This window comes from Rhinoderma darwinii, chromosome 4 (genome assembly GCF_050947455.1).
Source record: "Rhinoderma darwinii isolate aRhiDar2 chromosome 4, aRhiDar2.hap1, whole genome shotgun sequence".
In the NCBI taxonomy this organism is placed as follows: domain Eukaryota; kingdom Metazoa; phylum Chordata; class Amphibia; order Anura; family Rhinodermatidae; genus Rhinoderma; species Rhinoderma darwinii.
This window is the reverse complement of record NC_134690.1, coordinates 386774976-386797105: the sequence shown is the minus strand read 5'-3', so window position 1 is coordinate 386797105 and position 22130 is coordinate 386774976. Positions and strand designations below refer to the sequence as shown.

Here is a 22130-nt window from a genome sequence, read left to right as displayed (position 1 = left end):
AAAAACACGCCCACTTGGGCATTAAGCAACTCATTAGAATAAATCTAAAATCGCTAATAACGTGGTGAAAACAGATCGTTTTATTAAATAAAAAGCATTACCGTCACCTACATTATAGCGCCCATCCCCTTATGTATCAGACAGGGCACTTATAATGTGGTGACAGAGTCTCTTTAAGCAAATAAGTGACAGACTGCTGAAGTCAATGTGAGGAAGGCAATCTCCTGTGATAAAGGATCAGGCATGTGGAAATCCAACATGTTCGATCCTTCTTTTTTCTGACATTTACCGTCAGGTAGCCCCTGTAGATATTGGATTGTCGTCTAAGCTTTGTCTTATGTGTAACTCTGTGCAGCGCCTTACCTAAAGTAACCTTGAAATAAACTAAATCAGGGTCTACATCAGAACCAAAACATAGCGTTTCAGTACAGTGTCCTGGGGGTTATGACGTTTTACAACAATATCTGGAGATCTGTTCTAACGAAAAACATTTTTATTGTGTGAAATTTTAAGGCACATGTAAGCGACTAGTATAAAGCTTTGTTAATAAGTGAATATAATTGCATCAGTTGCTAGTGAACTTACTTCAGATCCAAAATCAGGCTTTGAACTCTCCTAAACTTGAACGCTTGCACTGCTGTATATCTCTCAAACTGAAATCTGCCCTGGATATCCCGGTGCCTCAAATGATCCATGAATGTCTTTATTATTGTAGTCATCAGATTCTCTTCTGTGATCAACATCCGAGCCTAGGCCAGAAAGAAATCGATCACTTTCAAGGGTAAAATTAGCATTGGTGTGTAATGGATGGTCAGGGATCCCACTTTCCGGATGCTTATACAGCTGTATAGGGAGGATCATCATTAAAGGTTAACTAAACTTTTAAAAAACATTTGATATGTCCTAGTTTTGATTGGTGGGGTCCGAGCACTGAGACCCCCACCAATCGCTAAAACAAAGAAGTGCTGGGGTGAGTGCTGTGCCGCTTTTTTCTGATCGGTTTTCCTCGGAGAGCTGAGGGAGCGGTGTAGAGACTCAGACTTCTTATTGAGCCCGTACACCGCTCCGAAGAAAGCCAGAACCAAGCGGGACACAACTCACCTGAGTGCTTCTGCGTTTTAGCGAAAAGTGGGGGTGTCAGTGCTCGGAACAACACCGATCAAAACTGCTGATATGTCACTATGACACGTTAAAAGATTTCCAAAATTTAGTTCCACTTTAACATTATTCCCAGTCCCCAGTGGGGCATACAGTCTGATTTCCTGATCTCAGACACACACAGGGCAAATTTCATAGGAAACCAATTTACCTATCAGTATGTTTGGGGGAAAAGCACACAAACAGGGGACTCCTGCAGATGTTGCCTATTGAACCCTATGTTGCATTCGGACCCTAGAAGCCAGACTTGCATTATACGGACAATAAATAGGACACATGTAAACATTTTAGCTTGTTAATTCCATAATTCTTTTCTTGTAATGGTGATCAGTGTATGATGCAAAAAAGTGGTACCATGACACTATGATGACGGACAGCTTTACATCAGGATATCTATGAGATGTCCTAATGAAAACCAGTCAATGGTGCGAGTGCAACTTCTAAAAGTAGACCCTTCCTCCTGCCCACCCCCCCCCCCACCCCCGCCCACCCCCCCAAAATACTACCATCTGGGCTGTCACAAAAGAGCATCTACCACATGGCCTTGATAGCGGTCTGGCAGAGAGTGGCACCTTAACAAGGAAGTTGGCTTGATAAAATTATAGCATCCAAGGGGTCACCACGTGAGATCTTCTTTAACGGGGTTGTACCAGAATCAAAAATGATCACCTATCGACAGAATAGGTGATCATTTTCTGATCACTGGAACCCCCGCTGTCCGAGAATGAGAGTTCCGAACCCCCTTTTCCTCCTCACTGCTTGACCACAGTGAGGAGGACATTGAACGCAGCGGTGGTCGGGCATGCGAGCTGCCGCTCCATTCAAAGTCTATGGGAATGACCGAGTACAGCGCTCAGCAGTTTCGGTCATTTTCATAGACAGTAAGTGGAGCAGTGGAAGCACCGCTTAGAGTGCATTGAGGTAGGCCCTGTTCACACAGAGTTTTTTTAGCAGGCAGAAAAATCTGCCTCAAAATTCCTTCAGGTTTCAATGGGAGGTGAGAAGCGGAACCGTGGCAAGAGAGAGCATGCCGCTTTTTTTTTCTTCCTGCGAGCGGCTAAAAACCGTCCCCGAGGAAAAAACATTTCCGCCTCCCATTGAAATCAATGGAGGTGGTTTCAGACGTTTTTTGCCGCTGATTGCGATGCAGTTTCCGCGTCAAAATCAACGTTAAAAAAAACTCATTGTGAACTGGGCCTAAGGGTGTTTAGGGTGCATTGAGTAAGATCTGGGGGTTTGGGACCCATGTTCCTGCGTTTGGTGGGGGTCCCAAAATTCTGTGGATAGGTGATAAAGGGGTATTTCCCCGAATCAAAAATGAACATCAAAGTCTAGAGAGGAAACATTTCCTGTCTTATGGTGAGAGAGCATTGACAATCGCCCTGACAGGCACCTCATGCTCAGTATTGGATGTCTCTCTTCTGACCTCTCCCCTCTCCTCCCACAGGCCTATTACCCAAAAACAAAAAAAGGTTCAGTGTGAGCAGTAAGGGTTGTAAATACAAGTTGAATATCTCTTTAACCTTGCCATATTCTTTACATTTTGCTTTATTACATAAAAAACACATTATGAATCAGGACATATTGGGTACAAAAATGTTCAAAAATCAAAAATCTAATTGGTAAAATAGCAACATCAGACAAGTGAAAATGGAAAGGATAAAAGCAATAAAACAAACACAATGAAGGTTGGCATGTATTGGTTTTATGGATAAACTTGTCCGCCGTGTCAATACTTACTAGATTATGGAAGGCATATCTCTGGCTGTGGACAGTAACTCAGATACTTACAAGTGATGGCACTGTGAATATCTGTACGGAAAGGTCAGTGATTGAGAATTCCCTGTCGTGGTCATCCTTGACATAATCACTCTGCAATCGCTCATAGATCTAGTGAGAGGAAGGTAAGAAAGACAAGGGGTGGCATCTATCAGTTCATAAACAATGGGCATTTACTCACCATTGTGGGTACAGTGAAGAGTTGCACAGACAGAGCAGCCACCGACACTGCTCGTTCGTGATCATCCTCCATAAAATCTTTCTGCAACTGCTGGTAATTCTAAACAACAAGGGGAAATTCACCTCTAATCCATACTGGCCTTCCAAGGTTATCTTAAAGAGCTTTAAAGATATAGGGGCTACCCGGGAATGGATCTCCCCGTCCACTATATATATCACTAGATCTGCTGTACCTCTTCATTGAGCTTTGGCTCAGAGCGTGGAAATGCTAAGAGTCCAGAGCAACTTTTACACATTTCTGCATGCAATCAGCTCTTAAAGAAGAACTCCAGCAATTTTTATTTTTTGCATATATGATGCGAACTCGCCACTAATATTCTAGCAGTGCCATTTGTTTTTTCCCAGCTCAGTTGTATCTATATATTTTTAACCCTTTCATTATGGGTGGCTATGCCATGTGATCTCAGTCTGACCACCAGAATAGACCATGCTCTCATGTGTAGACAGGAGGTCACTCTCCCCTGTGTGTCTGACTTCCTGTGAACTACAGGGGTACATCATCACCAATCAAATACCTCCTGGCAGATCTGAGACCACTCCCCACCCAGGTTCACCCTCCTTGTTCCGGTCTATGTCCCCCTATACATATAGTGCTACTCAAGAGATAATTTCTGCCCTATCTAAGGGAGCAGGAGTGCAGTGATATTATAGGGGAGTCCATACAATGGTTCGCTGCAGAGTAATAAAACTCCCCTGACTCACACGGTCTATATTATCTGTGCATGCTGTGCGCAGAGAGTCTAGTGTATTTCTTTGCTCCTCACTGTCTCCTGCTTGTAAGGACTGACACAGAGAAAGCCATCACAAGCAGAAGCCAGAGAGACAGGCTGAAGCTGCATCCCATAGGATATACTGAGACTGCAGTTTAAGAACAGAAGTTTTATGTCACTGAGCTATAATTTGAGGCACTTATATCCGAGCAGAGCAAGTGCAGTGTGATGAAACTCCACCCCCACTACCTCTGCAATGCCAGAAGCATCATGGGAAATGTAGTCTGCATCATGGGAACCATATCGGAGGGGAAAAAGGAACCAAGACAGCAGACAAACTATAAATGACACATCAACAAAAACAGGTATACATAGGAGCCTGGACAGGCACTATATAGGTAAAAAAAAATAATAATAATTTGCTGGAGTGCTTCTTTAATGTAATGACTGAACACATCTAAAGTAGTACCTACCGGCTATTCTGACCATTCTGTATTATTATTTTAAATAATTTTTTTTTCTCAGTTTTATTATTATATTAGACATGGAAATCTTCCTGTGATTGTATGCTTTCTAACATACAAGGGAACCTCTGTATGCTATAACCAATCCATCCCTTCTCTTATATAGCGGGTCTAAGGTTGTACAGAAGTCTCACATACTGAGTGTCCATTGTCAGGTTCTGTTCATATCATTTTGGTCCATACATATACATTTGAGCCCCAAGAAAAAGTATACAGACATATCTAAAGAGCAGGAGTATGAGAATAGGTCTGACAGCTTTATGACCAACATGAACTGAAGGCTGTGCAAATTATGGCCATTTTTTTTTTATACTATAGGCGGCAGCTTTCATTTGAATTTGCGCAGTATAGGTTGTATCTGTCTGGGCTGGGGGTGTATACCTCAACTGCATGAAGTGAACACATCAGTCTACCTATTGACCTATAATATATGAAAAAGTTATATAACAATCTGTTCACACTGGAGTCACGGCTTTCGTTTATATGGGTGGATGTGTATGTTGAACAATGGACCACACTGACTTATAATAGAGTCCTCCAAGGTATCGGACATTTTGGCATTAAGAATATTGCGGTGGTGAAGCTGTAATACTGTGCACAGCCGCTACATATGGAATAGCATTGTGCAGTCTTAGGCTGTGTAAGCGTTAAAGGGGAAGCCCCTTCAAACAGCTGATCAGTGGGGGTAAAGAAAGTTGGACCCCCACCGATCTGATATTGATGGCCTAACCTGAGGAGAAGCCATCAATTTTACATCACCGGACAAGCCCTTTAATAAAGTGTCCTGAAAATGAATGATATGAGAACACACGTACGACTATTGGGAAGGGGGGGTGGGGAGATACTCTAATGTATGGCCATAGTATAAGAGGACTTCCCACCACTTACTGCAGATGACAACACATTTTTCAGGCTATTAACTCCTGTTACAGTAATAACTTAATAAATATAACCCGATATACATGCTGGTAGGAAATATAAAACTTACTTTTGCAAAACGGATGGCAAAAAGCTTCTTGTATTTAAGATCCATCAGTAAACTGCTCATGAACAGCTGGTGGTAGCAGTTTCTTGCACCTGAAAAGGGACAGAAAATGTTTTCATTGGTCACAAGAACACAACAAATAAAACCACAAATTATATACAATACATCACACACTAATACTCGCACCTTTCCACAGAATGGAATCACACAGCATAAGTTTGTCCACTAAAGAGGAGTTTTCACCATTGGGGCCTTCTTGCAAACCGACCTGGCAAAGAATTCGCCTCAAACCATCTGAAAAGGTGCATAACAAAGCATCAAGATCAGGACTCTTCAGCTCTTATCAAGCAATCCAACGGGGTGTACTGATTTCCTTAAAGTGTAACTAAACGTTTAAAAAACTTTTGACATGTAATAGTGACATGTCAGAAGTTTTGATGGGTGGGGGTCCAAGCACTGAGACCCCCATCGATCACTAAAACAAAGCGGCAGAACCCATCGGGCGAGCGCCGTGCCGCTCCACTTTTGATCAGCTTTCCTCGGGAAAGCTGAGCAAGCAGCATACGAGCTCAATAAGAAAGTCAATGTTTGCGGATGGAAAGCCGATCAGAAATGAAGCGGAACAGCGCTCACCCGAGGCCTTCTCCTGCTTTGTTGTAGTAAACGGTGGGGGTCTCAGTGCCTGGACCCCCTCCGAAGAAAACTTCTGACATGTCAGAAGTTTTTTTAAAAGTTTAGCTACACTTTAAGAGCGCCACAGTTTTTCCACAATTACTAAAATCGTGGCAAAAAAACACTTAAAAAAAACATGCAAATATATTCTAATTATGAACATCTAAGATCAGTTATTTGACTGGGTGATTAGTTATTCCTTAGGCCCCACGCATGCGTATGGCGGTATTCAGGGATCGGTGTCATATGGATCCCATATAGGTGCCCATAGATTTTAGAATTGAGGTGTGCTCTAGCGCATGCCGTATTAGAGATATTCTTCAGCATTGCTACTAGGGAAGAATAAAGATGATGCAATGACATTACTTTACCTGAGTAACCAATAATCTGACCCAGCCAGCTGAGGATTCTTAGTCCAAATGTCTGGTGGGCAAAAATAGCTGAATGCATGACTTGGACCTTAAGAGGCTTGGTTTGGCGACTGGTGTTTCTCTAGAAACAAAGGACCAGGTCAGTAACATCAAAAAAGGTGTTAACAAAACACTAAACAAAAAGCTCTAAGAAAAAGTCATTTTTACACTGTAAGATGGGAACAAAGATTTATAGGACATTTCTGAAATTGTTTTGAGACCTTTGGCCATCCTACGACAGCCCTGCCGTATTATAGAAGTGATTGTGGTTTATGTAATTGCCTGTATGTAAGTGTTGTTTATCTTTGACTCAACCGAGTTCACACACACAACAGATTTTTAGCAGAAATTTCTGCGCCTGTCCCATTCTTTCGACCGGGGTTGCAGAAATCCATGCACAATCTGCAAAAATATCCTTATTCACATGTATGAAATGAATTGTTCAGTCGCAGAAATTTCTACAACGAACCCACCCTATTGCTCTAAAAGACATATTAGTGCACCTCCCATTTCAAATTAAAGGGGTAGTCCTATTACACAAAGTTAGGGCATATCGCTAGTATACGCCAACACTTTGTGATCAGTGGGGATCCAACTGCCGGGACCCCACCGATCCAGAAAAAGAAAAGGCTGCAGTGCTGCCCCAGCCACTCGCTGTGCAGAGAACTGAAGAACGGCCCATTCGAGTTAATAGGCACAGCTGCAATTCTCTGTACAGCCAGGTGGCCGGGAGCAGCACTGTGCAGGGTAAACTTAGAAAGGGAAGCACCCCAGAATCAGTGCTGGTGCCGCTTAATTATCAGGATTGGTGGGGGTCCCGGCACTCAGACGCTCACCGACCACAAATTGATGGCAAATCCTGGCAATATGCAATTACTTTGTGTAATGGGAATAACCCTTTAAATTTACTAGCAGGCAGATCTTTAAACAGCCAGACTTTATTCACACTGCAGTATTAATGGACGGTGAGGAGGAGCTTAAATAAAGCGTCGGTCGAGCATGTGACCACCACTCCATTCAATGTGCATGGGACTGAAGGAAACCGTAAAATCGGTACGATCAAGCAGATTTAAAAAAACCGGTGGGCAACATTATGATGCCCTTTCTGAGGGCAGCATAAAGTAGTGACAGACACGTTGATTTCAGTGGTCTGTCACTTTAATGTCTGACACTTCTGTAGCGTCTGTGTGAGATTTACAGCAAGGCAAACGTAATCTCGTTTTAAATGACAGGTTACATCGTAATCTCGCGAGATTACGCTTGCCTTGCTGTAAATATCAGACAGACGCTACAGAAGTGTCAGGAGTCTGAATAGACATCACGTCCTGGCTGGAGGTAATGTATATTCATTGTCAGGACACTTGAGTAACGTTACTGTGTGTTTATGAGGCTGCACATAGTGATCTAGCTATATCGCTATCTGCAGTGTAAATGAATGGAGAGGAGTGTATGATGCGGATTGGTCACTGATTGGTCAGCGTCATACACTTCTCTCCACAACGCCCACTTGGTCAAAAAGTAAAACACGCCCAGTTGTCCATTAAGAAACTCATTAGCATAAAGCTAATATAGGTCATAACTCCGTCAAAAATGATCGTTTTTCTAAATAAAAAACACTGCTGTAATCTACATTACAGCGCCGATCACATTATGTAGAAGATAGGCCACTTATAATGTGGTGACAGAGTCTCTTTAAGCAATTTTTGATGACTTACATAGTAAACGTTGCAGCATACGCATCGCGCTGGGAGGAAGGAGTCCAGCGTAATCATGAGCTGCAGCTCCCTGCACCCAGTCACTTTGACAGCTTCCTCTATGAATACACCGGACTCATTCCCCCCAGCGTGATGCTGACATGTTCCCTTTAAGTCTATTTGTAATTGTTTTGTGTCATATTCACAATGACATGAAAATCCACTCACCACTATAACAGATTTTGCTTGATCACAGCTTTGGAAACTCCCATACAACACCGATCGCCTCCCCTAAAGACAAGAAATGTATTTATTTTTTCGCAGATACAGCATGTTGCTGCTTTATGAGCATTAAAATATTTGTGCGGTGCCTTTTAAGAAAACAAAATACTTACATCTCGATCAACAGTTGTTGCAAAACTGATAGCTTCTTTCTGGCTACAATTCACAGCCTTTTGCAGAGTGTATATAACCTGCTCATAGGTATGGACTTCATCGTTAAAAAGCATGCAATAATAATTGTCTTCTTTCTCCCTGAAGCAAGAAGGAAAAAGATTTCGCTTAATTTACACGTGGCCGAATATCTATATCTGACTCCGCATTGTGCGTTCCTCTGTTATTCCTTTTGGAAACGTATGAATAAATGGACAACTGGGTATTACCATTGCCCTTGTCAATATGCTGTGTCCCTACATAGTTTGACAATGTCAGCACTAATGGACAGTGCCAGTGTGTATGGACACACCTCACAGACAAGGGTAATAGTTGTCAATTTAGTCATACATTTCCAGGAGGAACAACCGAGGGACGGCTTAACGCAGAGTTCTAAGAAAAGATGCTCCAGTACTGCTTCTTTATAGGGAATTATAACAAATGAGGTAATATTAACAATTTATACAGCAAATAACAACCTAATTTCCCAGTACTCGTTTGCATTTAGAGAACATCAGAAATTGTCACTGTCCCGTGTTCTAGGAACTGTCTAAACCTTTGTTTCTCCTGGACCAGAGGTGTCTGGCAGCCACATATGCCCCGCTCTACTAAAATAGCATGAATGTTCAGCCGAGCATAACGTGTCTGTTAATAGGGTAGTCGGAGGTGACAGCTGTGGGCTAACACTATAGTATGTCTCTGTCTAGCTGGATATGTTCTCCGGTATAACAGTCTATGTAATGTAATGTATATATAATGTAATACTTACGTATGCTCCAGTCCTGGAGGAAGCTCGTTTTCTTTTTCCCATGTGAGTATATCAACTGTGTATTGAAACATGATGGCAAAAATGTTGTAAGCCCGTGCCACCATATCATCGGACAGGTTAATGAGAGGATCCTGGTTAAAAAAAAAAAAGCGATAAAGCAAACAAAGTATATACGGTTTGCTTGATGTGTATATTTTGAGAGATATTATATTCATATAAAATATAAGGCATATTCTCACAATATGTTACATGTGCTACACCATAATACAGGTAACATATGTAACTTAGGCTCTGTTCATGTCTGAGTTCCGTTTCTGTTCGTCATAGGAGCAGAAAAACGGAATTCAGTGCTGTAACGGATCCGTCAAGTGATGGACGCTAACGGCTTTAATGAATTTCTTTGGGTTTCCATTATTTTAAGGGCCAAAAATGGCGCTATATGCGGTGCTATTTTTTCTTTAACGAAATCTGCGCTGGAAGCTCCTATTGGAGCCTCCGACACAGACGTGAACAGAACCGTAAAGAGGTATTTCAATGAGACACATCTACGGCAGGGATGAGCAACCTTCGGCACTACAGCTGCTGGCGAAGTACAACTCCTAGCATACCCTGCCAGTCGAAGGCTTTATTAGTCAAGCCAAAGGCTGTCAAGTCATGCTGGGAATTATAGTATGACAACAACGGAAGTACCGAAGGTTGCTGACAACACATGAATACTTGGGTATAAAACAACAAAGTATTGGTACAGTAGGTTGTAGGGATGCACGATGCATCGAAACTTCGATACTGTTTCGATACTGTGCATCCCCAAATGGTTCGATACAGTCATTTCATGTATTTCAATACTTAGCTGTGCGGCTGCACAGCCAGTATAGTAACACATGAATGTATGACAGCGGGGCTGCGGCTGTGTAATACACCCATTGCCCGCTCCTGAGTCCTGACAAGTACGCGCTGTCAGGATGATGTGATGCGGTCAGCGCTGCACTAATGAGCGGCGGCACTGAACACAGGACATGGCGGGCGCACTGCAAAACACCCCCATGTTCTGTCCTCAGTGCCTGAACCGCCGCTCATTAGTGCAGCGCCGGCCGCATCACCTCATGCTGACTGCGCGCACTTCCTGTCAGGAGCGGGCCAATGTCTATTACACAGCCGCAGCCCCGCTCTATAACAGTGGAGATCAGAGAAACCTCTCATCTCCGCCTTTATCCCCCCTGAATGCTGCAAAGCGGACTGCAGCATTCAAGAGGAAAGTGAGAAGAGGGGATGCTCCTTGGATCGCGTCACAGGGAATACCTGTGACGTGATTGAGGGCAATACCATATATGGCCAGACATTGCATTGAAGGACCCCAGGGCTGTCCTACCATATTTCCTGTTAGGGCATACTTAGGTATGTCCTAACAACTGCCTGTGTACTATTCGTACACAGGCTAATGTACTGTAATATAGATATATGACTGTGTACTATCAGTATATAGATATATGCCAGTACATTAAAGTTTAAAAAATAAAGTAAAAACATAAAGTAATGTTACATTTAAAAAAAATACACATACACCGTTTTTACAATAAACATTAAAATAAGTCTCAATACATAAAATATACATATTTGGTATTGGCGCGGCCGTAATAACCTGCACAACAATTTATTTTGCATCATTTATGATGTGTACGCTGTAAAAAAATACAATAAAAACTGCTTTCTATCACTTATTGTGGGGCACGAGGTGCGATGATGAATTTAACCTCCATGTGCCTCACATTAATAGTAATTAACCCCATCATGTACCTTACATATTAACCAATTATAATTGAGAAACATGATGGGGTTAAATACTATTAATGTGAGGCACATGGAGGTTAAATTCATCATCACACCTCGCGCCCCACATCAGAAAATGGAAGAACTTTTTTTTTTTATTATTATTACTGTTGGCAAAGTATTGAATTGGTATCGAAATCGCAATACTAAACGAAGTATCGGTATCGAAGTCCAAATTCTGGTATCGTGACATCACTAGTAGGTTGTACCTTTTAATAGTTTAAAGGAGTTGTCTAACCCCATGAAATTTTCTACAAACAGCTCATAATGGTTTAAAATATCAAATGGAGCATACTCACCGGAGAATTCCCTGCCGATGCTTCCCTGGTGCCCCGCTGTTCACCTGACTCCAGGAAAGACACGTCAACATGACATGAGAACACTGCAGTCAACTACTGGCCACAGCGGGGACCTCAGTGGTGTCGACATGTAGCCAATCACATGTCACGTCGACACATCGTCACTTGGAGCCGGGTGAACAGGGACTGGCTGGGGACCAAGAAACCATCTGTACCGGAGTGGCAGAGGATTGGTAAGGAGAGTTCAATACCATAATATACTGTTTGTAAAAAAAAAAAATCATGGGGTTGGATAACCCCTTATAGAGGTATTTATGGCATATTGCTAGGCTACATTATGATTGGTGAAGGTCTTGGGAACTCTGCCAATCTCGGGAACGAAGGATTGTGGAGGGACATGCAGCTCAGCTCCATTCATGTGATCGCCGAGCTGGAAAAAACGGTGAAGGAGCAAAATTATTGCACTGTTTTTGATGGTTAGATTGCTGAACCCTTTTTTTTGGGCATCTGAAGAGCAAAGGTATTTAGGAAAGCAAATACCATAACAACCAGTGAGGAATAATCAGACATGACGGTATTACCTCTGTCTCATTTTCAGAAATATTAAGGCCATGCTTCTGGCAGTAGGGACCTTCCTTCCATGCTTCAGCGTCTCCACAATCACAGAATCCTCCACCTCCTGACGTGGTCATCTGAGACACAAGGGACAAAGAATAGATCAGAATTCTGCAATATGAGACTTAATATACAATATTCACATCCTTCTCTCTTTCTGCAGCAATAAGTTGGGGAGCTGTAATGAGAGATCCTGTTATCTACACCAAACTGTGCGGCATCAAATAGTCAAGGGACAGGACAAAAATAAAAATCCCAGTCACTGCGAGTAGTTGTCCTGTAATGGTGTGGGTATTATTAGGTGTTCCCTGGGAGATTATATATATATATTTGTTTATTTAGCCCTTTTATTCTTGAAGAACAAGAGGTCTTATGTAATGCAAAGTTTGTAAAAAAAAAAAACAAGCATTAAAGGGGTTGTCTGTGATTTTCACTAACTGGCCGATCCTATGGCTGTGCCTGGTATCAGAGCTCAACCCCATTCACTTAAATGGGTAAAACTGCACTAAAAGGCAAAGCCACACTCAAACGCGCGGCGATGTCTCTAGATAAACAATAAAGGGGCAGCTGGCCCCTTTATTCTGCTGATCAGCGGGGTCTTATGAGCCATAACTCCGCCAATCATACATTGATAGCCCAAATATAGTGAACTCGGTTGCATTTATGATTTAGATCAAAATATACATTACTAACCCTGTAGCGGTGCTCTCTGTGAACACTTCCCAGAAAACACTCCATGCACAGGACGCATGTTGGATCCACGGCACAATCCCTGGCAAGAAAAACAAACAGAAAAATATAAAAATCTACAAAAACAAATACAATTCATAGACAAACTATACACTCTCACAATGGCAAAAGTGTCACATGTTGTTAAGACGCTGTTCACACTGCAATTGGAGGCTCCATTCGGGTGGCCTTTATAATGATGGCAAAAACAGTGCGGAATGCAGCCCTATTCTTGCTGTGAAAACAATGGAAGCCGCGTGAAAGGCAATGGGGCATGTCTGGCGCCAATGGGATCTGTCACAGTGTTGCGGCTTCCATTATAAATAAGAGCCACCGTGCAAACGTGAAAATGGTCTTCTACTGGATGAACTAGAAACATTAAAAGGTAAGTAAACTTTTAAAATGTAATAAGTGACATGTCAGAAATTTTGATCGTTGGGCGTCCAAGCACTGAAACCGTCGCCGATCGCTGAAACGAAGCGGCAGAAGCGCTCGGGTGAGTGATGTGCCGCTTAGTTTCTGCTCGGCTTTCCTCGAAAAGTCGAGCCAGCGATGTAAAGACTCATAGACTTTCTATTGAGCCCGTACACTGTTCGCTCTACTTACTTCAGAAAGCCGAGCAGAAACGAAGCAGCACAGCGCTCACCTGATAGTTTCTGCCACTTAGTTTCAGCAATCGGTGGGGGTCTCAGTGTTCGGACCCCCACCAATCAAGACTTCTGACATGTCACTATGACATGTCAAAAGTTTAAAAAAAGTTTAGTTCCACTTTAAGCCTGTGAGTGTTACTGCACCTAATGAACAGGTCTTCACTCCTGATCAGGAATCATATGAGAGTTTGTGCCCTATGTAAAACCACGTGTCCATCTCGGCTGAAGGAATCACATGATCACCTCCATGATTAAATGATCCCTGATCTAAATAATGAGTAATCTGAAAAGTTGCAACCTCTATGGCATTGAGGCCCAACTTGCAACCCCAGAATGACCAGCAGTCCCCAGGGGAAAGCAAATTCATATGGTGCAGCTGCCATCCCCATGGTAATTGCTCTGCCCAATCATAATGAAGAATAGAGCTCCTCTGTTATGGGAGCACTGTAGCTCCTCTGTTATGGGGGCACTGTGGTATCTATAGCAGGAGTTTGCTTTGGTGAGTACTTTTTTTTTTTTACTTATTATACATAAAGATGTCTGGGTTGGTGCAGTGCACACTTGTCTGGCTGCTGTTTACTGTAATAGCCTTTGATACTTGGGATTCCAAACGAAAATCTGCACCGCAATTTGGAGCATTTTTTTCAGCTGGAATTCCAATCAGGTTCTAGATCGGATTCGCAGCGTATTCGTCCTGTGTGAACACACCCCAAATGGAATTTTCTACATTTCAGCCAGGAGCTTGACAAAATAGGAGGTTCAGTTACTTTTTCTGTTTGTTTGTTTGCATCCATCACATAAAAATACAGAACTACTTTGTGTAGAATTCTGCAATTTTTTGGACAGACATTTTTTAACTAAAGGGAATCCACAATACTCTGCAGTGCCTGATGAAGGTCTGGGATCAGACCGAAACGTTGTACACTGGCATAAAATAAATATTCTTCTTTTGAATCTACTCCTATTGGTGTGAGTTATACTTCTTCACAGTCTAGAGTGGGTTGGGTCCCTATCTATGCACCCATCGAATAACCTAGTGCTTTCTGAACCATCAATATTTGTCATTTATGGATAATTACTGTCTAATAGCTAGAAACTCTCTGGGTGTGCACGAGACTAAAGAGGGAACGGAGATTAGAATATGTGTGATATAAATAACTATGCCTCCGGGGCAAACTGATGACTATGATAGCCTGCTGGCTGATGAAATTACTCAAATGACAAAGAGGGATATTGTAATAATGGATGACTTCAACATGCCGGATACTGATTGAATATCTGTAGTGCACTCACATGCAAAAGCAGGAATATGATAAAAGGCGATTAAAGGGGTTGTCCAGTTTAGAAAATCCATTTTCATACACCCCATTAGGAAATTCTCAATTAATCGAGCGGGGGGACCCCTGTTCTAGGAGCCTCATCTGTTGGCCAATGTGAAGAACAGATACAAAGAACGCTCTCTCTCTCTGAAGGACCTGTCCTGTATTACACAGACATCTCATTGATTTGAATTTGTGCTGTGTAATACTTAATTTCTCCTGTGGTGGCGCTGCAGGGAAGTTGAACACCAACTGCCTTACACATTACTGCTGATCGCTGGGGATCTGAGCAGAGTTAGGGTATGTTCACACACACTATTTACGGACGTAATTCGGGCATTTTTGCCCCGAATTACGTCCGAAATAGCGGCTCCAAAGCGTCGGCAAACATCTGCCCATTCATTAGAATGGGTCTTACGATGTTCTGTGCAGACAGTCATTTTTTTTTAAGCCCTGCTGTCAAAAAGCGGGGCGTAAAAAAGACGCCCGCGTCAAAGAAGTGCCTGTCACTTCTTCAGACGTAAATGGAGCCGTTTTCCATTGACTCCATTGAAAAACAGCTCCATTTACGTCCGTAATGGACGCAGCGAAATAGCGCCTCAACATGCCATTACGGCTGAAATTACGGTGCTGTTTTCTCCTGAAAACAGCCCCGTAATTTCAGCCGTTACGGGCGCTGCCGTGTGAACATACCCTTAGAGTTTATGATCAGCTTATTAGCAGGGGATCCTACTAACAAGTAGAGATTGTCCAAAGTGGAAAACATATTTAAAGGAGCATCTCTAAAACAGAGAGTTAAGTCATCAACCAGAGGAGAGAACGTTCTAAATTTAATATTGACAAATGGGGATCTAATGTTTAAAATTAAGGCGAAAGAAAAACGGTTTGACATAATAACAGACTTTGAGTAGTCCTTTACTGTAACCAAAGTATTCGATTTTAGAAAGACTAATTTCAAGGAAATGGGGGATATTTAAAAAAAAAATAATTAAAAGGTTGGAATAAATCAGCCGGAGTGAGGGCTCAGGGGACACTATTAAAAATGGCCAACTTAAAGGCAACTAAGCTGTATGTCAAACAAATTGGCACAAGTAAAAGGAAGAAACCACTATGGTTTACTAGAGAAATAAGTAATATAGTAAAAGCCGCCTGCCTGTACAAAGAAACTGGAAGTGTGGCGGAAAAAAAGCAGCGAAACATATTATAAAAGGTTTATTCATATCTTTGTAAAGTGATGGTATATCCCTAGGATACGCCATAACATTATGATCAGTTAAAAGTTCGACCTCCGGGACCCCAGCACTGATTTGGCGCTGTGTAACCATCTACGTTTTCCCTGCAAGTCCGCCCCTCGGCCACCTGAGTGATCATCTCTACGTGATCGGGAGAAAGCTGTAACACTGTGCTCCGCCACTACAAATGCGGCCCCTTCATACAGCTGATCGGCGGGGGTGCCGAGAGTCACACCCCCACTGATCAAATATTGAGGATAGGATCAATCTATTTTACCGGAGAACCCTTTTAAGGGCTCAGTAGGAAAACCAACTACACCTACCGTTTACCTCATCTACATCGCTATCGGAGGAAGCTAAATTTGAAGGTAGCGCTAAATATGCCCGGCATAAACATATATGTATCCGAAGATAAAACTAATAAGGAAACAATATAAGAGCAGACTAGATGGACCACGTTCTCTTCTTCTGCCGTCTGTTTTTATGGCAGAACATTACACCAGCTCTTAATAGGGGTTATTTTTGGAGACTTTCTCAAACTGATCAGGGCTAAATAAGGTGAGACTCACATGAATATGTGACGGGAAGCTACAGTCTCTTTTCACAACATACTGTAAATTAGGTCATACTTAAAACCTGCTTTGAGTCAATTTCCTGTTTGACAGCAATCATCTTGCTTTGTTTTTTTGCTTTGCTATCAAGTCACAGAAGATCATTTTAATAACGCTTCAAAAGGAAAACAACATGTGCTCACGAACTGGTGTAGCCGATATCAGTCAGACAGTTCACATCTGCGTGGCAGATCCGGTCAGATTTGGCACGTAGAATAGCCCTGCATGCAGAGCAATGCCTCCCGCCAAAATGATAGCCACCACGACAGAACCAGACAACCCCCATTATAAGTCAATAGGGTCTATCAGGTGCTGGTGGTATATGTTGTTTTAAACGGAAACCAGGACGCAGATGTGAACAGAGCCTAAGGCCAAATGCACACGATTATTGTGATTTTGTAGAACGCAAAACGACGGATCCGTTATCTGTATTTGCGGTCCATTTGAGCGCAAAAAACTTCCGTAGTGCATCTGTGTACACGTATCAGTATTCACAGATCCCCCCAAAAAAAAAAAAAAAAGGAAGGCTGGAATTGATGAAACTGGTTTGTCCCAAACCCCTGCATAGGACACATGATCCACAAATACTGACAGTAAAATGACACGTCCTGAGTTTTTGCAGCCTCGACTCTCGGCCCCCACACGGATGCATGAACATCACGGTCGTGTGCATGAGGCCATATAAAGAAATGGGTCTGTGTGTTATCCGAAAAATCGTTCTCTTAGCTTTTCTACCTCTTTTCCACCCCCTTCTAAAAAGTAATTGGGAACACAAGTCCCTAGTGAACGGTGGGGGTGCCAGTGGTCGGAGCGTCATCTTCTGACATATCATAGAGCCATAAGAAATATTAGCAGCAGTTCTCGTTTACAGACCCGAAATTACAGGACACAGTGCCCCTTCTCTGGTCCTCGGAGATTTACAGAATTCCGAATTTGGACGGCGCCACCACCTCTACGACGCATTCAAGGTCCTATTTCTTCCCAGGGATATTTTTTTCAAATATGGTATGAAAGTTAATACCTCCTTCTATACCTCTTACCCATATATTTTCTGACAGTAGACACCTGGCACATTTTGAAAATACCACCCAGCACTTTTCAACCACGGACGTCTTTATGCAATTTTGCATCAAAATGTTACGTTTTGTAATAAAAATGCATAGAAATTCATATTTGTGGCTAAAAGCCCGAGATGCACAAAACCTACTAAAAATAAAGGCTCAAGATGTGCAGAGTTCATACACGACACTTATATCCACATGCACAAAGCTTCACATAATCACCAGAACTGAAGAGACCAAAAATCTCTGCGATCCAGATACCAGTAAACAGTCATTGAGTTGACAAATGGTCTGATTAGGGGCAGAGGGTGATTATATGAGAAAATACTCATCATTATCTCTATAATAGAAAGAACTCCCCTATATCAGAAAATTAGAGGGAACATATCCTAGAGGGTCCTGTTTCCCCCCCCCCCCCCATCAGGGGTTACTGGAGGCTGTAAGGGTGGAGAGATGACAGTACCAGGCCGCATTCTTTCTTCCTGCTCTCACTTGCAGTTCCTCCTCCTCCTCCCCCTCCACAGACACAGAACCAGAAAGTAAAACTTTTTATCCTGATCTCCAACTTCAGATGAGTGCTGCGTCCTGAATATTGCAACTGGTATTAATAGAAAGCGGAGGTTATGGACATTAATATATCTAGATCTAATCTCTTATCCCTATATCCTGGCCACGGTAAGAGTTTTAAGACACAACGTATATCATACATCCTTAACAGTAAAAGGGTTAAATAGCAAATCAGGTAAATATTACCCTTCCTGATAGAAAGGACTATATAAATTGCTTCAACCCCTTTTGGAACTATTTAGAGATTCCGGTTACTGGAAATCTAAGCCAGTGGTGGGAAACAGGAGGCTGAGCAGCATCTGACCCTCTGGTGATTACCGATTGGCCCCTGGTTCACCTATTCCCTCTGTGTACTGCACATATTTTAAGGGGATCTACCAGCAATATATTGTGTATTGGGTTAGCCTAGCTATCCAAATGAAACAAGGAGCATTAACAAGCCCAAACCTTTGTTCCCCAAGGAGATAAGTGACACCAGAAGTGGCAGCTGCTTATCCTCCCAACAGTCCCTACGGCAGTAAAGATGCATGCTCAACCTGCTAGACCTTCCCCCGGTGAAACTCTAAGGGCCTATTCACATGAACGGATGTCAAACGGCTGTGAAAAACAGCCGATTTGCATAAGTGCGGGTCCTGATTTCAGATTCCTCTTAGACTTGAGTCTATTGAGGGATTCGTGAAAATGGGCAAAAAATAGGACATGTCCTATTTTTTCACGGGCTGATCACATGGTGTGTTAATAAAACAGCCATGTGAATAGCCCCATAGAATTACATTGATTTTAATGCAGCCACGGGACGCCCGTTAAAAAAAACGTTGTGGTTCGGGCTTTTTTGTTCCAATATGACTGTGCCCCAGTGCACAAGGTCCATAAAGACATGGTGCAAGAAGTTTGATGTGGAGGAACTCGAGTGGCCGCACAGAGCCCTGACCTCAATCACATCCAACACCTTTAACACAAATTCAATCACGGATTGCGAGCCAGACCGTCTACCAAAACATCAGTGTCTGACCTCACAAATGCTATTTTGGCTGAAAGGGCACAAATTCTGACAGACACACCAAAATCTTGCGAAAAACCTTCCCAGAATAGTGGTTGCAGTTATAGCCACAAAAGTGACCCAACTCCATATTAACACCCATGGATTTGCAATGGGATGTCCAAAGGCTTCATATAGCTGTGCTGGTCAGATGTTGAAATTATTTTTAACTGTAAACTCTCTTTTAAAACAGTATTAGGGTATGTTCACACAAGGGCGTCCGTTACGGCTGAAATTACGGGGATGTTTCAGCCTGAAAACATCCCCGTAATTTCAGCCGTAACGGCATGTGCAGGCGCTTGAACGCCGCGTCCATTACGGGCGTAATTGGCGCTGCTATTCATTGGAGTCAATGAATAACGGCTCCAATTACGGCCAAAGAAGTGACAGGTCACTTCTTTGACGCGGGCGTCTATTTACGCGCCGTCATTTGACAGCGGCGCGTAAATTTACGCCTCGTGTGAACAGACAAACGTCTGCCCATTGCTTTCAATGGGCAGATGTTTGTCAGCGCTATTGAGGCGCTATTTTCGGGCGTAATTCGGGGCAAAAACGCCCGATTTACGTCCGTAAATAGGCCGTGTGAACATACCCTTAGAATGACCTATGTTTGGTTATAAAAACCCAGTTTCAAATACCCTAAAAGGGTGTATTCAAACAGTGGCGTTTTGACATCTGGCCGAAACCCGCCCTGCAATAACGCATGCATTTTTACAGTGCTTTGCTGCAAATTTGCAGTTAGCACGGAAACCGTGGTCAAAACGCATGCAGTTTTGGCTGCCCGGCAAACAAACACGGCAAGACCGCATCCTTGGGGATAATCAGAGTTAAAAGAGTGTCTCATTAGTGACCACCATTAATTAGCCGGAGCGGAGATGGACTATAAAGAGTGCCCCTGGAGGACCCAGCTGACATTATAGCCCACTGACATCTATGACAATCATGTAATGCTTCATTTTCTCAGTGGTGGCGCTGCAGGCAAATTGAACACTTGCTGTCATGTTCATTAGCAGATTACAGCTGATCATTGGAGGTCCCGGCAGCAGAATTCCCTGGGATTCGCTTATTATCGAGAACCTTTGTAACAAATACAGATTGTAAAAGAGGACAACTCTAATAACAATCACTGATCAGCTGTTAGAGAGGTAAAAATTGTGTTGGTTGCCTAAAACAAAATGTACTCCTTGATTTAGCGGAGAATTGTTTCATTTGACAACCCTGTTTTGTTAACCGTCCCTGTTTAAAGTGTGGACCCCAGGTTTCAACAAACATCCAAACCCACCTGCAGGAATATGTTGGTTCACCCACTTTAAACACTCGGCCGCAGAGCTGGGACGGTTTGTTTGCTTGCTCCAATTTTTGGAAGCCAATGGCAGGGTCCTCCCCGCACAGATACCACTCCAGTGCTCCCAGCAGCGCGTGCTGTGCCAACATTTCCTCATGGTCTGTAACTGGATCTGCTTTTCGGCAGAAGATTTTGGGGACATAGTAAGCAAGGTGCTGGTAGACGTCTTTGGGAAGATCAGTTGCTTGGAGCCATTTCTATTTACAGACAAAGAAAACACAATTACTATAAAAAGTACAAAAACATAACCGTACATTAAAGCAGTGCATGGTGCGTGTATACCAGGAGGAGCGTAGTCAGGCATGTTCATGTGTAGGTTAAGCCGTAAGCAGCGAATAAAAAAATCCTTTGCCAAACGCTTACATTCTGGGATGTGCGACTTTTGTAGAAGACAGATATCTTGCGAATTTCGGTTTTATCAATTATTGTCCCCCGGATTAAACAGTATCTGCATCTTCAGGAGGCAGATACAGCTGAATCCAATGGTAGAGCAGCGAGCCGTAAGGTCCCTGCTCTACCATTCACTATGTATCGGCGGACACGAGGCAGTGACGTCATCGCTCCTGTCTGTGCCCTGCCGCACAGACCGGAGGAGCAAAGTGATCTCCTCCACTCATCATTGGAACAGGGTTAGGGGAGTATGTATATTGTTGTTTTTATCAGGCACTATTGGGGGCAGCTGTGGGGGCATTATACAGCGTGGGGGCAGCTATGGGAGACTTTATACTGTGTGGGGTGCGTTATAATGTGTAAGGGCAGCTATAGGGGCATTATAATGTGTAAGGACAGCTATAGGGGCATTATACTGCGTGGAAGTCAGTTATGGGGGCATTATACTATGCAGAGGTGGCATTATACTGTGGGGAGGACAGTTATGGAGGGCATTATACTGTGTGGAGTGCAGCTATGGGGGTCATTATACTGTGGTGGCAGCTATGGGTGGCATTATACTCTGGGGGGTGGAAATGGGGGCCTTATTCTGTGTGGGGGCAGCAATAGGGCATTATACTGTGTGGGGAGCACTATGGGGGTATTATACGGTGTGGGGAGCACTATGGGGGTATTATACGGTGTGGGGAAAACTACGGGGGTATATTAGATATAGTAGTATACAGCAGGCTCAGGGGATAAATATAAATTCAATGGCGTAGTGTGGAACGTTTACCATTTACGGCATGAGATTTTTCATGACATACAGGTTTAACGTACACCATTAAACTCTATGGTGATGGAGGTCACTATTAAGGCATCAGTCACGGTCTATCTTTAACATACACATCAGAAGCTTAACCCAACATATACGTTAACCGTAGGGCCAAAATGTGTACAGGACCAACAGATGACAGAAGGACACCCTTGGGCCCTATAGATAAGCCACCGAACGAACACTGCACACAGTGTCATAGCTGAACTGAGGTAACAGGGATCTTCTCAGGACCCGTCGAACATATAATAGTAAATAT

General features: G+C 43.0%; 1 protein-coding gene across 3 annotated transcripts in view; it reads right to left on the bottom strand.

Moving 5' to 3' along the window:
- The window catches only part of UBR2 (ubiquitin protein ligase E3 component n-recognin 2), an 82519-nt gene that overhangs the window by 55776 nt on the left and 4613 nt on the right, over nt 1-22130 (bottom strand). Inside the window, exons 2-12 of one of the 3 annotated variants that reach the window (XM_075863259.1) lie at nt 20605-20864; nt 12808-12886; nt 12081-12191; nt 9374-9504; nt 8568-8706; nt 8401-8463; nt 6440-6560; nt 5583-5690; nt 5400-5488; nt 3119-3217; nt 586-749 (exon numbers count right to left, since the gene is read on the bottom strand). In XM_075863259.1, coding sequence (XP_075719374.1) covers nt 586-749; nt 3119-3217; nt 5400-5488; nt 5583-5690; nt 6440-6560; nt 8401-8463; nt 8568-8706; nt 9374-9504; nt 12081-12191; nt 12808-12886; nt 20605-20864 — 1364 coding nt within the window. Of the gene's footprint in view, nt 1-585; nt 750-1659; nt 3049-3118; nt 3218-5399; nt 5489-5582; nt 5691-6439; nt 6561-8400; nt 8464-8567; nt 8707-9373; nt 9505-12080; nt 12192-12807; nt 12887-20604; nt 20865-22130 lie in introns of those variants that run through there. The other 2 variants (XM_075863258.1, XM_075863260.1) reach the window with 2 other exon arrangements.